Source organism: Carettochelys insculpta, chromosome 6 (genome assembly GCF_033958435.1).
Source record: "Carettochelys insculpta isolate YL-2023 chromosome 6, ASM3395843v1, whole genome shotgun sequence".
Lineage (NCBI taxonomy): Eukaryota > Metazoa > Chordata > Testudines > Carettochelyidae > Carettochelys > Carettochelys insculpta.
The window spans coordinates 123984911-124001227 of NC_134142.1; the positions used below are offsets into that span (position 1 = coordinate 123984911).

General features: G+C 43.5%; 1 protein-coding gene and 1 pseudogene across 1 annotated transcript; both read right to left on the reverse strand.

The window, feature by feature from the left end:
* Positions 1 to 200: 200 nt before the first annotated feature.
* On the reverse strand, positions 201 to 1134 carry LOC142015188 (olfactory receptor 8U3-like; annotated as a pseudogene).
* Positions 1135 to 14865: 13731 nt separating this feature from the next.
* Positions 14866 to 15804, reverse strand: LOC142015189 (olfactory receptor 5AR1-like). The gene has a single exon (XM_074998605.1). The coding sequence runs from the start codon at positions 15802 to 15804 to the stop codon at positions 14866 to 14868; it is 939 nt and encodes a 312-aa protein (XP_074854706.1).
* Between the last annotated feature and the right edge of the window lie 513 nt (positions 15805 to 16317).

Sequence of the window (16317 nt, forward strand, 5' to 3'; positions counted from 1 at the left end):
TGTCTATAATCCATGTCCCTCAGAAAGTACTTCTGTGATAATAACTTAATGACACCCAGAAGTCCTGATCTCAGCTTGTTGGAATACAAAGGATTCATAAAGAGTAAAAAAGACTATCATGAACAATACCAACACAGGCTGTGTGAAATTACATTTGCAATGCACTTGGAGTTACTCAACTAGCAATGAGTTAAACAGATTCAAGACTTGGTTAGAAATTTATTCACTGCTTTTCTCAGGGCATCTTTCACTTCTGTGTTCCTGAGGCTGCAGATGAGGGGATTCAATGTGGGGATCACAAGCATGTAAAACACAGAGGCCATTTGTCTGTGTCCATGGAATAGCTGGAGGAGGGTCTGAAATACATGAAAAGGACAGTGCTGTAGGAGATGACCACTGAAGTCAAGTGGAAAGTGCATATGGAAAAGGCTTTGCGCCGGCCCTCTGTGGATCAGATCCTCAGGTGGCGGAGAAGATATAGATGTAGGAGAAGAGGACAGTCACAACACTGGTCACTTCAACGTAGCACAAGGAGGCAAACATCACAGTCTCACTGAGGCGGGTGTCAGAACAGGAGAGCGCCAGCAGCGGGAGGATGTCACAGCAGAAATGATTGATGACGTTGGACCTGCAAAATGACAGCTGAAATGTAAAATACGTCAGTATGAATGAATCCAGCATCCCCACGGCAGAGATTCCAGCCACCAGCTCTTTGCATCACTGTTTAGACATGGTGAACATATAGAGAAGGGGGTTACAGATGGCTGCATAATGGTCATAGGCCATCACAGCCAGCAAGAGACACCCAAAATCCAAACACGTGATGGAGAGATAGACTTGCAGGGCGCAGGCAGTGTAAGGAATGCTTTTCCTCTCGGCCATGAAATCCAACAGCACCTTGAAGGAAATGGTGGAATAGCAGAGGTCACAGAAAGACAAATTGCTGACAAAGAAGTACATGGGGGTGTGGAGTCTGCGGTCAATTGTGATTAGCAAGATCATCCCCCCGTTCCCCACCTGGGTGATGACATAAATCAGCAGGAACGCCACAAACAGGGGCACCTGCAGCTCTGGATGATCTGTCAGTCCTGTGAGAATGAACTCAGTCACCACTGAGTGATTTTCCTCTTCCATCTACTCTGAGTAGAGTTTAGGCAGCTATAATGATGTGGGTACAATGAAAGAAGTCACTCCCGTAGCTCATTGAGGAGCAGCTGGTGCCTTTAGTGTTATCATTCTTGAATTAAATACATGCAGATCACATAGGTATCTGTATGTGTGTGACTGTGATGCAGGACTAGAGCACATACCTGCTGAACAGAGACAGGTGGTAGAGCATTCAAGTACTTTTATGCTGAGATTTGTTATTGATGGGACAGGCTTCCTGAATCAAGTGGGAATAACTGAGATCAGAGAGGCACAACACCTAGTTAATGTACTCAGAGAAACCAAAGTCACCATCTGTGTAATTTATGTCATGGGGATTAATTTGGACCACACTTTGCTCCTGTGCTAATAAATGATGTGATTTCGAATGGAATTACATAGTACTAGGCCAGGGGTATAATTTGTCCTCTTCTTCTTGTATGGAATCTATCTATCTATCATCTCCAAGTACCCTGGTATTCTATGCCCTTCCCTTCTAGGTTCCTCCAGAAAGGTGGAAAAAAAGGTAAGTTTATTAAGGTCGATGGAGCCCACAAAATGAGCAGAGGAGCTCAGGAGAACACATCCATCTACGTTTCATTGTTTATTTGGTGCTTCTCTCTAAAGCTGGACCTTCTGAATGGATTCACTGTTACACCAGGACAATTTGGTTTATAATGATGATATTGAGTATTATAGTTTTAGACAGAAAAGGTTTAGATTTAGGTGTTTATTGTTCCATTCAGCCAAAGTAGTCTTAAATTTTCTATACATATTTTTTTTATTTAATGTGAAAACAGAAATTCATGAAATTAAAAAGTAAAGACCACATGTAAAGGGATAATTAAATATCTTGTGCCCTTCCATGCTTCCTTCTCCTGATGCCCCCAAACTTGGTACCTTCTGAGATACAGATGAGCCCTGCCTGCACGATCTCTCACATAGCTGTTAAAAATCTCCAGTGACAGACACTTAAGAGCAGCTTAGATAAACACACCTGTCAGGGAAGTTACACGGAACCTTGTCTTGCTGCGAGTGGAGGAGCCTGGAGTAGTTGACTTCTCTAGCTCCCTCCAGTCCTATGATTCTCTGATCTCACAAAATGCCCTGATCCGGGGTCACCTGTTGCAGGACTGTCCAGGACAAGGGACACACATCTGCCTATGGTCAACATTCACTTCCAGTCTTCCACCCGACAAGCATGACTAGCTAAAGCCAACATGCTGCCTTTAGAAGATTGACCAAATTTGTATGGACAGACCATGGAGCCAATCTTCATATAAAGGTAACAGTTTAGCAGGCAGTTGTACTGACTATCCTGCTGTGTGGTTTGAGGTCTTGGATTATATATGGCCATGTTTCAAAATGGAATCAGCTGCTTATGTGCTGCCTCAGGAGGACTACTCATGTGAATTGGTGGGGTAAAAGATGGAGCTCCTTAAGCTGCATGGTGTGATGGGCATGGAAGCAATGCTTATTAATAAGTAGTCTCACTGGACTGGTCATGTTATGAGAATGGATGACCCAATGATAACAAAGGTGGTCTACGAACAGCTTGCTCATGGAAATTGCTTCACTGGTGTTCAGCATAAAGATAAAGTAAAGGCTAATGTGAAATTATGTATTACAAATATCCCTCAGTGATCTGGACATGGTAGTCCGGGACAGATTGCTACAGCAGCAAACTACAGCAAACACTTCCAAATGCCTTCAAGGTCATCATATCCACACATGACAGCAAAATAGTAGCATTCAAAAAGAGTGCACAATGCCAGCAGGTGTTGGATATTTGTGACATCTGCACCAATTGAGGATTTGATTAGTTGCTTACAAAGGGTGTCATAGAAGATGGGATCTGTCAATCAACAGCTGAGTCCACCACCAAATATGCATGTAATGCCTTCTGTATACCAAATATGGACAAACGCAATGCCCATGGCGAACCAAATATGCACACACAGATTTCCTCCCACACACATAATTCTCCTAGTTGCCCCAGTTCATTCTGTTTTTCCCTTTATCCTAATTAGCAGTAATACAAAGGGGCAACAGAGTTTACCCTCTCTAAAAGGTTGTCTTTAGCCATTTTTTTTCTTCCCATTGTAGGCAGGTGTTTGTACTGTAGGTAATTTTTTACTAGTGTGTTGTCAAAATAAATATATAACCATCTTAAAATTCCAAGAAGCTGGAATTTTTGATATGGGATATTACATCTTGAGGCTGCAACATTGCACCTCATGCATAGTCAAAAAGGTGTTTTAGCTGAATTCTACCAAAAATGTATCCCCCTAAAATCCTAAGGTACGAAGGCCTAATGTGATGTGAGTGCCAAAGTGATACAAAGAAGGCCTCTAGCAGCCCATGACAAATAGTGAAATAGGGAGCTCTTCAAGGGTTTTCTAAAGATTCTGGAAAACCTCTCTAAGAATCCTTCTCTCTTCCACCAGTACTATTTTCACTCCCTTTCAACTTTAAGGTTGCCCTCTCTTCTTGGGGTGAGTTCTTCAACTCCTCAGGTTGTCCGCAGGGATTGTGAGTGTGATGTTTTACTAAACATAGAGCATAGATGCAAACCGTAAATGTAATCAGATATGCAAGCTGCATTTATGTAATTAATCAAAGCCATTTAGCTTGCATGCAAACATTATCTCACATTTTTTTATTGTGTAGAGCCCCACTACTTTAAGAAAATGTTGCTGTTAAGAGTACTGTGTGTGTGACCACTGAAGTCCCAAGAACTACTTCCTGCCACGTAGTCTGTCTAGCTCTTGTCAACTGTTGATTGGAGTAGAAGTTGAATCCCAAATACTTAGGTCAGACTGGTGAGCCCTTACCCAAATTAATACCTCTATTTAAAAGTTCCTAACTCTGGTCAACATCAGCAAGGATTCCATGATACACTGCAATAAATTTCACACTGATCTTCATCAGATTGCAGACTAATCTCTCCTGGGGTGTTGGAGAGATGCAACATCTACAACAAGCCTGAATAGAAAGAGCCGATCGGGATTCTGCTGGCCTGGCAGCTAGACAGGGGTAGATTTCTCACCTGGTCATTTCCATTGGTAGCCCCTCTGTGGCCTTGAACTTGAACTTTCTCACACAGGGCTGTGGAATATTTCAAAGCCTGTGTGCTGCAGTCATGGTACACCAACAATCAGTATATTCTTCCATTCACTAAGATACTGCCTCTCAGAGATATGGATTAACTACATCAATGGCAAAATGCTTTCCATCTGTGCAGAAAGCCTCTACCTTATAGAAATGTGGCACCACAATATTGGGATCTATGCAGTAGCTTTAGATGTTGCATGAATTGAGGGGAGAGTTTTCCCCTGGATTTTTAAGGCTATTTTTCTCTCCCTTTCCCATCACTCTTCTCCCTATCTTGGTCAACAGAATGCTGTAGTTTAGACGTAGCTTAAATGTTTCTTGAAGTAATTTCTTGACTTTCATGTGGATACCTTAGGCCACACTCTTATCTCAGATGCAGTAATATAACTCCAGAGCAATGCCTATAACTTCAGGAGAGTTAATCCAACTTCCCAGTACTGTAACCTAGCTCGGATCAGATCTTCTTACAACATAATACAGTGTATTGCAGTCAAAACAATGCACATAAGAGTTCTGCTCTCAAAACTGCTCCTCCCCAACTGGGTAATTTTAGTAAAATCCCTTTAAAAACTTGTATCTCATGTATTCTATTAGAGTATTCAGGTAGTCTCTTAAAACTCCACTGTACATTGCTCTGAGAGCTATGGATTATAAATGCTGTGTTTTACTGTTACTATTTGAATTCTGCACCAGTTTTATAAACTTTCCTCCACAGTTTTGTTTCCTCTTTACCTGGGTTAGTCCCTGTTTTAGTATTTGGTCTGTGTCATGGCTCCTTTCCCACTTTAGCAAGATAAATGCAGAAGTGGGGGCCAGCAAAAGTACCTTCAAAACCTTAACTACCAGGTTTTGGTATAAACATCTCCCCCAAAATCCTAAAAACCTTAGATTTTGGGGATAAAATTTGCTGCCAGCACCCAAGTAATAATAAGGAAACCAGGGAGAGATGACTTGGGAAATCTCAGCCCCAAAAGTAAAAACCGGGACACCACCATTAACCAATACCAGGTTAATAAAAAGGAAAAGAGAGAACTTTTACTATTACAACAATATTTGTGTTGCAAGCCTCAGGACTAGATGGAAGAGTCACAAAGTAAAACACATGGGGAGTCTCCACCATGGGCCTAGAACTTGGTTACAAGGAGAGTAAAAGAACATTTCTAAAAAGTGCACAGACATCAGATCCCACTTCCCAAACCATAAAACAATAAAGCCTAATGAACTTATCTAAACTTTACCCTACTTACAGAAGATTGGAGGGCCTGTTCTTGGAGGGAGATATTCTGTGTCTCTCTCCCTCACAGCTGGAAAGAAGAAGAAAGACCAGAGGACAGAAAAAGGGAGGAGCCAAAAAATTCAATTCCTACCTACATTCCTATAGGCCAACTGCACTTGGCTAAGGAGGTCAACCCTTTTACTCCCAGGCTGCTGGCTAACACTCATGAGCATCACAGTCTGGGTGTCGGGGTGTGCAAAGAGCTCACACCTAGAGCTATATCTACACTAGAGAGTTTGGTGGACAAAATTCCAGTTTTGGCACCAAAACTCAAGGAGAACCCACACAACAAATGCGTTCAGTCAACAGGAAATCAACAGAACGTGGCACTTTTGTCAATAGCCTTCTGCCTCTCCCTCACAAGGCAGAATGCCTTTCTCAACAGAATCTGTTTGTGGACACTCCGGGAGGCCCTCTGTCAACAGACTGGGTTTCTGGGTCATTGGGAAGCCCTGTCTGCAGTGCTTCCAGTTGGCCATTTTGTTGAGAGAGCGTCCAGGCAGCTGCTCTCACTCGACAGAGAGGATCACTTTTTCAATCCACTTTGCTCTTTGGCTGCAATCTTCCAACAGTAACTTCTCTTGACAGATTGCTGTAGTGTACACATAACCCATGGCTCCGGGCTCTACTTCCGGCAACTTTAGGAACAAAGGAATCACATGTTGCTTTTCAACCTCACAGTGCAGAGAAGGCATCTCTAGGTCAGAGGGCCGAATGATGCTGAATGGCGTGTGTCTTATACTGTCCAACATCTTTCTGGACAACAGAACCTCATAAAAAGTGCCATTTAATTAATAGAAAAAATAGGCACAAATTTTGTTCTCCTGTACAGCTTCCCAAATATTTCAGTGTGAAAACACACTGGTTTTAATAAAACCATATAACTCATGTACTGAGTGCAAAGAGAATGCTCTTAAGTGTTTACAAATGAGGCATAAAGGCCAGAACTGGTTGCAAAGAAATAAAAGGTGAAATGAATCTGATACCTAATTTTACGGGCAAAATGAATTCAAAGCAAAGATTTATCTCACCACCTCTTTTTGCAGCCTTTGCAGCTGAATTTCTTTCAGCTAAAATCCTCCCCCTCTCCAATGCTCCTTTGCTATTTCCTTCAGATGATACAGGTGGTATGAGCATATAGAAAGCAAGGAAGGGAACCTCTGGGACATTCACCTCCTCCTCCTCCTCTAGTCAGAGTTCTCTGACCTTCAGGGGACAGACATAGTATGAAGGAACAGGAAATTAAACGTAGATTTCTCATTCACACCCTTCTTCCTGCCTCAGAATTGTCTCTTAACTAGGTGATAACCCCTCTGACTTCCTTGACACATTCCAAGTGTAAGTGTAGAGACCTACAAAAGTCAGGTTAGTGAGGAGAATGCACACGCTAAAGATGAGAGTTAATGAGAATGAATTGAAAGTACTGAAGTTACCCTAAACGCTTGCAGCAGAGACTCTGGAAAATACATATAAAGGCTAATATAAAATTTTAAACAATTGGTGAAGCTTGTGGAAAATTCATTCAGCGATTTCACAAAGGAATGGTTATTTCCAATTTGCCTTAACTGAACTGGTAGCTACATCCTCTGCTAATCTCAGAACATCTCAATAATTTTAGAGGGTGGAATTTCATAATTTTACAATGTTGCCACATGCATTTTACCAGGGCCATGATGATCAGTAGATTATGAGCTTTCAACGTATATCTTTTGTACAAAATTTATCATAGTCTTGAAAAAAGGAGTTAACATAAGTGCACAGATTGTCACATTGGGTAAGTAGTAACTTTCCCCTCCAATTTGCTTCTTGAAGTAGTGGCTAGACTGAAGGTAAAAGCGTCTGTCACTCCTTCTTAATGTTTGAGACTGCCCGAGAAGATGGCTTTTGCATATAATTAGCAGGGTATCCTCAGAAAAGGAATCTCACCACTTCTCTTAAATAGTTAAAAGGTCGGCAGTGGAGACTATAGGAGAGATCCTTAGCTCATTTGTGAGACCTTCATGGTGAGTCTAGAAAGGGTAACAGTACTATATAAAAGGAGTGATTGGTTTACCACTCTCCTACATACAAGTTTTACACCACTGTTCTTTGCTTCCCATGAGAAGGAAAGTTTGTCTTATAGGCAGCACATTAGGCTAGTACTGTGTAATTTGGGGCTAAGTTCATGGCTAAAATAAAGATCTCATGTACACCATTGAAGGAACACATTTACTTTCCCTTATTTACTTTCCCTGTGTCTCAGCATGTGATCTGTAACATGGAAACAAATGCTGCTCTTTGTAAGATGGAAGTTGTGAAAATAAATACAATAAAAATTTAGAGGTGCTCAGAAGTACTATTCTGATGAGGACCAGATAAGGATCTGCATATAAGGACTTGGTGGAACCCTCAGGCAGCCAAGCCCTTCTCTGTAATAAAGCAAAGGAAAATGGAGATGAAGGGGTTAGTCCACATAGCCATGTGTTCACACCCAGCCATTCCAGCTGCACACATTGTAAAATACAAGGAGATGCAGGCTAATCACACCCTCCTCCTCCTCCTCATCATCAATAACTGTGGGCTCAGCACCCATTGGTGTCTGACGCCTCTCTCACTATTTCCTTCCATCTTTCCCTATTCAGTGCAGAGGGGCTTAGTTTCTGTAGACTAGCTCCGCAGCAATCTACTACATCATCTATCCATTCTCTGTGGGGTCTGCCTCTGCTATTTGAACTATCTGTTATGCCGAATAGTAGAGTCTTAATTTTTCATTCGTCGTTCATTCTGCAAATATGCCCAAAGAGTTGTAGCTTCTGTTTTATAACCTTCTGCAGCAGATTCTCTTTCAGCTGTGTCTTCCTATATAATTCCTCATTGGTGACCTTCTGCATCCATCCTATTCTCAGAATCTTTCTACAACAAATCCTTTCGAATGCCGATATTCTTCTTTTCGAATCTTTCGTTATCACCCATGTCTCACATCCATACAACATGCTGCTGAATACACGTTTTCAAGACACCCAGCTTTGTTCTTGAGCTAATTGCTTTGCTTTTCAGGATCTTATCCATCACCTTCAAACTCGCTCTTGCTTTTGCTAGTCTAGTCACTATTTCCTTCTTACAGTCTAGATCATACGTTATGTTGCTCCCCAGATATGTGAACTTCTCTACATTTTCTAGTTCAATACCATCCACACTGATCTTCCTTTCTATTTCCTTATCTTCAGATACCATTGTTTTTGTTTTATCAATGTTCATAATCAGTCTGTACCACTTTCCTTCTTTGTTTAACACCTGCACCTTTTTCACTAGCTTCTCCTCATCTTCCTCAATGACAGCTATATCATCCATGAACCTCAAGTTGTTAATTCCTTTCCCATGCACAGATATTCCTTCTACCTCTTCCTCGATCTTGTCCATTGCTCTCTCCAGATGTGCGATGAAGATACTTGGTGATATTGCATCTCCTTGTCTCATACCACTACTTGTTTTAAACCAACTTCCCAACTCCCAGCATGATCTCACTGCTGCCTCCACATTATCATTATTTTTCAACAACCATATCAGTCTGCTATCCACCCTATATGACTCCATCACCACCCAAGTCACTTTCTGATCTATACTGTCAAATGCCTTTTGAAAATTGATGAAGCAAGTATATATGTTTTTGTTCTTTCGTCAAGCTTTCTCTGCTATCAGTCTTAGTGCCAATATCTGCTGTACAGTACTTCAATCTTTTCTGAACCCTGCTTGCTCATCTGCTATATGTTCTTCTATCTGCAATCTTAATGTCTCAGTCAGTATCATCATCAGCAGCTTACCTAGATGACTCGTTAGGGCAATTGTTCTGTAGTTCTTGCACTCCAGTGTACTTCCTTTCTTGGGTATTGTCACTAGCACAAATCTTGTCCATTCCTTAGGCGCCTTCCCTTCTTTCCATGCTATGTGACATAGTCAGTGTATTTCCTGAATCATGCTTTCTCCTCCATATTTGATCATCTCTCATGTGATCTTATCATTTCCAGGGCTCTTGTTGTTCTTTATTCGTTTCACTGCTTTTTCTACTTCCTCCTTCAAAATATTGGTCTTGCTCTCAGTGCTCGGGGGAGATATCTCTTTCAGTTCTTCAGTCAGTCTTTCGGAGACACTCGGGTCCAACTGTGCTTTGTATAGATTGATGCAATATCTCATCCATTGCTGCACAATCTTATCCCTGTTCATGAGCACTTCTTCGTTCTCATCTTTGATCGCCATCTGCTTCGGTTGCCATTTCCTATTAATATTCCTAATTGTCTTCTACACCTCCCTGGTCTTACATTCACCATAATACCTCTCGATATCTTCACATTGCTCCTCTAACCGTTTCTGCTTATCCTTTCTGGCTGCTTTCCTTACCTCAATGCATTTCACCCTATATTTCTGTTCTGCCATCTATATTGCTGTTCTCCCAGAACTGAACCTTGGGGCACTCCATTAGAAACTGACCGCCATCCTGACATTGAGCTGTTGAGCACTACCTGCTGGGCCCGACCTTCTAGACAGCTTTCTATCCATCTTACCATCCATTTATCCAATCCACATTCCTTCAACTTGCTGACAAGAATATTGTGGGATACTGTAACAAAAGCTTTCCTAAAGTCAAGATAAATCACATCCATTGATTTTCCCCTATCCACAGAGCCGGTTATCTCATCGTAGAAACTAATCAGATTGGTCAGGCATGACTTGCCTTTCATGAATCCATGCTGACTATTCCCAATTATTTTCCAATCCTCCAAATGCCTCAAAATGACTTACTTGAGAAACCCCTCCATGATTTTTCCAGGGACTGATGTAACACTGACCAGCCTATATTTCCCTGGATCATCCTTCTTCCCTTTTTTAAAGATGGGCACTGCATTTGCCTTTTTCCAATCATCCGGGATCTCTCTTGATCTCCACAACTTTTCAAAGATAACGGCCAAGGGCTCGTCAATGACATACGCCAACTGCCTCAGAACCCTGGGATGAATTAGGTCCGGCCCCATCGATTTATGTACGCTTAGGTTTTTTAGAGAGCTCCTAACCTGCTCTTTCCCCACCAAAGGCTGTCCACCTTCATCGCACAATGCATCACTTATCGCATTAGCCTGGGAGCTGTCCTTGTCCATGAAGACAGGCAAAGAAAGCATGAAGTACTTCAGCTTTCCCTACATCATCTGTCACTGGGTTACCTCCCTCAATCAGTAGGGGCCCCACACCCTCTCTGATCACCTTCTTCTTAGTAACATGCCTGTAGAAACTTTTCTTGTTGTCCTTCACATTCCTCACAAGTCGCAATTCCAGTTGCACTTTTACCTTCCTGATAACTGCCCTGCGTTCTGGCGCTGTACGTTTATAGCCCTCCCTAGACATCTGTCCCAGTTTCCACTTTTTGTAAGCTCCCTTTTTGTGCCTAAGTTTTCCAAGGATTTCCCCAATAAGCCAGTCTGCTCTCCTACCATATTTACTTCTCTTGCTGCGCATCGGGATGGTTTCTTTCTGCACCTTCAATAGGGCTTCCTTAAAATACTGCCATTTTCCTGGACTCGTTTTCCCTTCATGGTAGCATCCCAGGGCATTCTGCCCATCAGGTTCCTGAAGGAGTCAAAGTCTGCTTTTCTGAAGTCCAAGGTGTGTAATTTACTGCTCTCTTTCCTTCCTTTGGTCAAGATCCTGAAGTCTACCATCTCATGATCACTGCTTCCCAGGTTGTCACCCACCTCTACCTTCCCTATTAGTTCCTCCCTGTTTGTAAGCAGCAGGTTGAGCCGCGCACGACCTCTGGTCAGGTCCTTCAGCACTTGTACCAAGAAGTGATCCCCAACATTCTCCAGAAACTTCCTGGACTGCTTTTGTACTGCCGTATTGGTCTCCCAACAGATGTCAGGGTCATTAAAGTCCCCCACGATAACGAGAGCCTGTGATCTGGAAACTTCTCTCAGTTGTCCAAAAAAAGCCTCATCTACCTCATTATGCTGATTTGGCGCCCTGTAGCAGACACCAACCACCCCATCTCCAGTGCTGCCTACACCACTAAGCTTGACCCATAGATTCTCAACAGGCTTTTCTCCCTCTATGTACTGGAGTTCCAAGCAATCATAGTGCTCCCTTACATAAAGTGCAACCCCTCCTCCTTTTCTCCCTTGTCTGTTCTTCCTCAACAGTTTATACCCTTTCATGACAGCGCTCCAGTCATGCGAGTCATCCCACCAAGTCTCTGTTATCCCAATCAAATCATAGTTCTTGGACTGGGACAGGGCTTCTAATTCCTTCTGCTTGTTACCCTGGCTTCTGGCATTGGTCTACAAACACCTTAGATAACCAGTCAATCTCCCTGCCCTCTCTACTCGAACCAGAGGTCCACTTTTGTTGTACATTTCTCTTTGCATTTCTTTCTAGCCTCCAAGTTCCTTTATCCCCTCAGGGTTTTGGTCACCACCCCCCAGCAAACCTAGTGTAAAGCCCTCCTTACTAAGTTTGCAAGCCTACTTGCAAAAATGCTCCTTCCTCTCTTGGTTAGGTGGACCCCATCTCTTCCCAACAATACTTGTGCCCGGAACAGTGTCCCACGATCCAAGAATCCAAAGCCCTCTCTCCGACACCACCTGCGTAACCATGCATTTACTTCCTCAATTCCACGATCCCTACCTACCCCTTTTCTTTCAACAGGAAGGATGGATGAGAACACCACTTGCACTCCAAATTCTTTGACCCTTCTTCCCAGTGCCACATAATCCTCAGTAACCCACTCAAGGTCATTCTTGGCCATATTGTTAGTTCCCACATGCAGAAGTAGTAAGGGGCAGTATTCTGAAGGCTTGAGCAGTTTTGTAAGGCTCTGAGCCACATCCTGAATTAGAGCTCCCGGTAAACAGCACACATCATGAGATTCCAGGTCCAGTTGGCAGATGGATGGTTCAGTCTCTGTTAGGCTGGAGTCCCCAACCACCACCACCTGTATTTTTATGGGGGTGGTGGTCATTGAACCCCCACTCCTAGGAATACACATCCCATGTCTTGCAGAAGAAGCAGTTCCCTCCTGATTTTTTCCCTGTGAGGCTCTTTCGAAAGCATTCACCGCTGCAAAACTGGTGGAGAGAGCCTGAAAGCAATATTACATATCTCTATATATCAATGGGGTATTTGTGTACTGGCAGACAAACAAGCACCATCAAATCATAGGCAAATGATCAGATTCAGAACATTTCAGCCTTCCACTGAAAGAACATTGGAGGGGATTTTTTTTTTAATAATTGGAGATACTCATCACCTAAAACTGGAAGGGAGCTTGGGAGTTCAACCAGTCCAGTCTTGTACTCTCTTTGCAGAACCAAGCACTATCCCTGTCATCTGTTTGCCCCAATCCCTAAATGGCCTCTTCAAGGATTGAGCTCATAAGCCTGGGTTTAGCAGGCTAATGCTCAACCCACTGAGCTATCCCTCCCTGTGGCTGGCAGGTGGTCAGCACTCTTGGAGTAGTGTGTGGCCATCTCCATATGGAAGTTCACCACCCCAGACAGCTACCGGTCCATTGGGCAGCAGTTCGGGGTGGTCAAGTCCACCCTTGGGGTGATTGTCCTCGAGGTAAGGCACAGTCCATTCACTTGCCTGACATGGGGACAGGTCTGCTAGGCAAGGAGAAGCCTTGGGGGCTGGGCTCCAGGGTGCAAGGGGCCAGGGTAGGGGAACAGGGAAGCCTAGCCCTGGGAGACATCTCCTGACAGGAGAAATGTAATTTTTTGAATGAATTCTGAACTGGAAGAAGGGAAGAGTTTTAGCTAGGGAAGGAGAAGAGCGACAGGAAATGGAGAGGAATGTAGCCTTAAGAGGCAATGGAAGAATTCCTGCATCAATTCAGGGAATGTCAATACTCAGCGGTAGTGACAACTGACATGGCCCCGAGGGCAAGTTGGGAGGGGGCCCTGATGCCCTGGTCCTAGAAGGGGTGGGGGCACTGGTGAAAGGGGAAGGGCTTAGGGCGTTCAGCCCTGGCTGCCCACACTCCCTCAAAGCCCCATGCAGAGCAGAGGCACGGTGCTCCATGTTGCTTCACAGGGGCCCAGAACTCCAGCCATTCCTGCTGCTAGTGTGGCATTGGTGGCAGTCAAAACTCCAGGCCCCCTTGAAATACCAGGCCTGGGGGCAGCAGCCCTTCCCCCCCGCAGCTCCCACTGGTGGGCCCATCTATAATAAAGTCACTACTGTGGCTCAGCTCTAGTGCTGCTACAACACCGTAGCACAGATGCTTTTGATATTGTGGGAAGGGGGTTTTCCATTAATGAAGTGAATCCGCATCTCTGAAAGGCCGTAGCTGGACGACTGGTAAAATAAGACTGTGGTTTAGTTCAACCTGATTGACCCAAACAGAAGGAGACAGATTCTCGACCTCATGTGGAAGAACACAAGTCCAAGATGAGACCATGAGCATGAGACCAACTGACTGCCAAAGCATTCATTTCTGCCTATTCACCGGGATATTAGTTGCCCAACTGTGGCATCAAAGAGGATGGGGAGTTCAAAAAGGCCTATTCAATAAAGAAGGAAGCCCTTAAACATCTCAAGAAAAAGTCTGAAGTAGAATTAGCTACAAATTTAGAAGTAAAGGAATAGAATTTTTGCTAGAACAAAACTCACACCTAACCTGCTGATGTTGTAAAAATAGCTAGTGTCTGATACGACTTTATCTTACTTTTTTATTTTTGTTACTGAGAAAATAGTTTTTATATGTTATTTTATATTCTCAGAGGCACACCTACTGTGTGCATATTTGTAAGCATCACCCGTGCTCTTATTTGTATATTTTTCCCTAAATTAAAACAAAGGCCATTCTGGTTAAAATTACCTCTCTTCTCCATCTGCATAGCTCATAAACCAGCTGATTATCTGTGCAATAACTCCATAGAGTACACAACCAGCTACAGTTTCTGGATGGTATACAAAATCTCTTGGGTTCAGCCAAAGAAATCATATACTTCACAGTTGCGACTGCATAACAAAACCAACCCTTCTTCAAAGAAGAGGGAAATAGCTTTGAAACACACACCCATTGTGTACCAGATCAAACAAACTCATGCTTTCAAAGCACAATACACACATTTTTACGATCAGTCACTTGAAAAAGGTATCTCCACGAATTTTGCTGTCGCAGTAGCTTAATAAAGTGAAGTTGGGGTTTGCAGATTGTTTTGAACTATAAAACAATATATAATAAAATAACAATGTAATAGTTTACAGTATTACCTTAGGCTCTACAGAAATGGGTTTAAAGGGGCTGGGAAATGAATTAACTTGTTTTAAGTGCCCATCACTCTACCAGTGTGGTGTTAAACTCAATAATTGCTTAGAAGTTTATTCCTTGCATTCTTCAGGGCGTCCTTCACCTCTGAGTTCCTCAGACTGTAGATGAGAGGGTTCAACATGGGGATCACCAGTGTGTAAAACACAGAGGCCATTTTGTCTGTGCCCATGGAATAGCTGGAGGTGGGTCGAAAATAAATAAAAAGCACAGTGCCATAAAATAGGACCACAGCAATCAAGTGGTAAGTGCATGTGAAGAAGGCTTTGTGCCAGCCCCGAGCAGAGCGGATCTGCAGGATGGTGTAGACAATATAGGGATAGGAGAGGAGGATGATCACTGCACTGGTCAGTGTGACAATGCACGTGAAGGCAAAGAGCAGAGTCTCACTGATGTGGGTATTGGAACAGGAGAGTGCCAGCAGCGTGGGAATGTCACAGTAGAAATGATTGATGACATTAGAGCTGCAGAATGACAGCCGAAATGTAGAACATGTGTGTATCATTGAATCCACCAGCCCCACAGCATACACCCCAGCCACCAGCTGGTTACAATGCCGCCTGGACATGGTGACCATGTAGAGCAGGGGGTTACAGATGGCCACATAACGGTCATACGCCATCACAGACAGCAAGAGACACTGAGCATCCCCCAAAGAGCCAAGGACGTACAACTGCACAGTGCAGGCAGTGTAAGAAATGCTGTTCCTCTCAGTTAACAATACTGCCAGCAGCTTAGGGGCAACTATAGATGAGCAGCAGAGATCACAGAATGATAAATTCTTAAGGAAAAAGTACATGGGGGTGTGGAGCTGGGGGTCAATTGTGATTAACAAGATCATCCCCCCGTTCCCTACCAAGATGATAACATAGATCAGTAGAAACAAAAGGAAGAGGGGGACCTGCAACTCTGGACAATCTGTCAGTCCTGAGAGAATGAACTCAGTCACTACTGAGTGATTTCTTTCTTCCATCTCCACTGAGCATAGATCAAACAGCTACAGTGATGCGGGCTGGTGGGTATCTCAGGCAACCTATCCCTGCTCTGTAACAAAGTGAAGAAAAATGGAAATCAGGTTCTTGTTGGACAGCTTTAGGTGCTCCGGGGGGTGGTGGGGGAGGTTCATTCACAGAGCCAGAGGTTTACAGCTGCTCATTCCAGTTGCTCCATACAATGCACACACTGTACAAATACAGGGAGACACTGGCTTACCACACCCCGCATGTGAGCAATTCAGTCCATTAATCCAAGGAGCAAGCAGCATCCTGTCACTCTGAGAATATCAGGGTGAGAACTGTCTGAAGAAGCTCAGGCAGGGTTGGGAGTAAACCAGTTTCTATCTTTCTGCAAAGTGAGCTCTGTGGCATGTCAGTCTGGAGTTAAACTCACTCACTTTGCTAGTGAGGACTCCTGGCATCGCAAAATGACATTTACTTTAGCCTATAGGAAAAGCCAGAGACAAAGCATGGACTTCAGTGACTTTGTA

Excerpts from the sequence above, each read along its gene's own strand:
- LOC142015189 (XM_074998605.1), bottom strand. The coding sequence starts at position 15,804 with ATGGAAGAAAGAAATCACTCAGTAGTGACTGAGTTCATTCTCTCAGGA.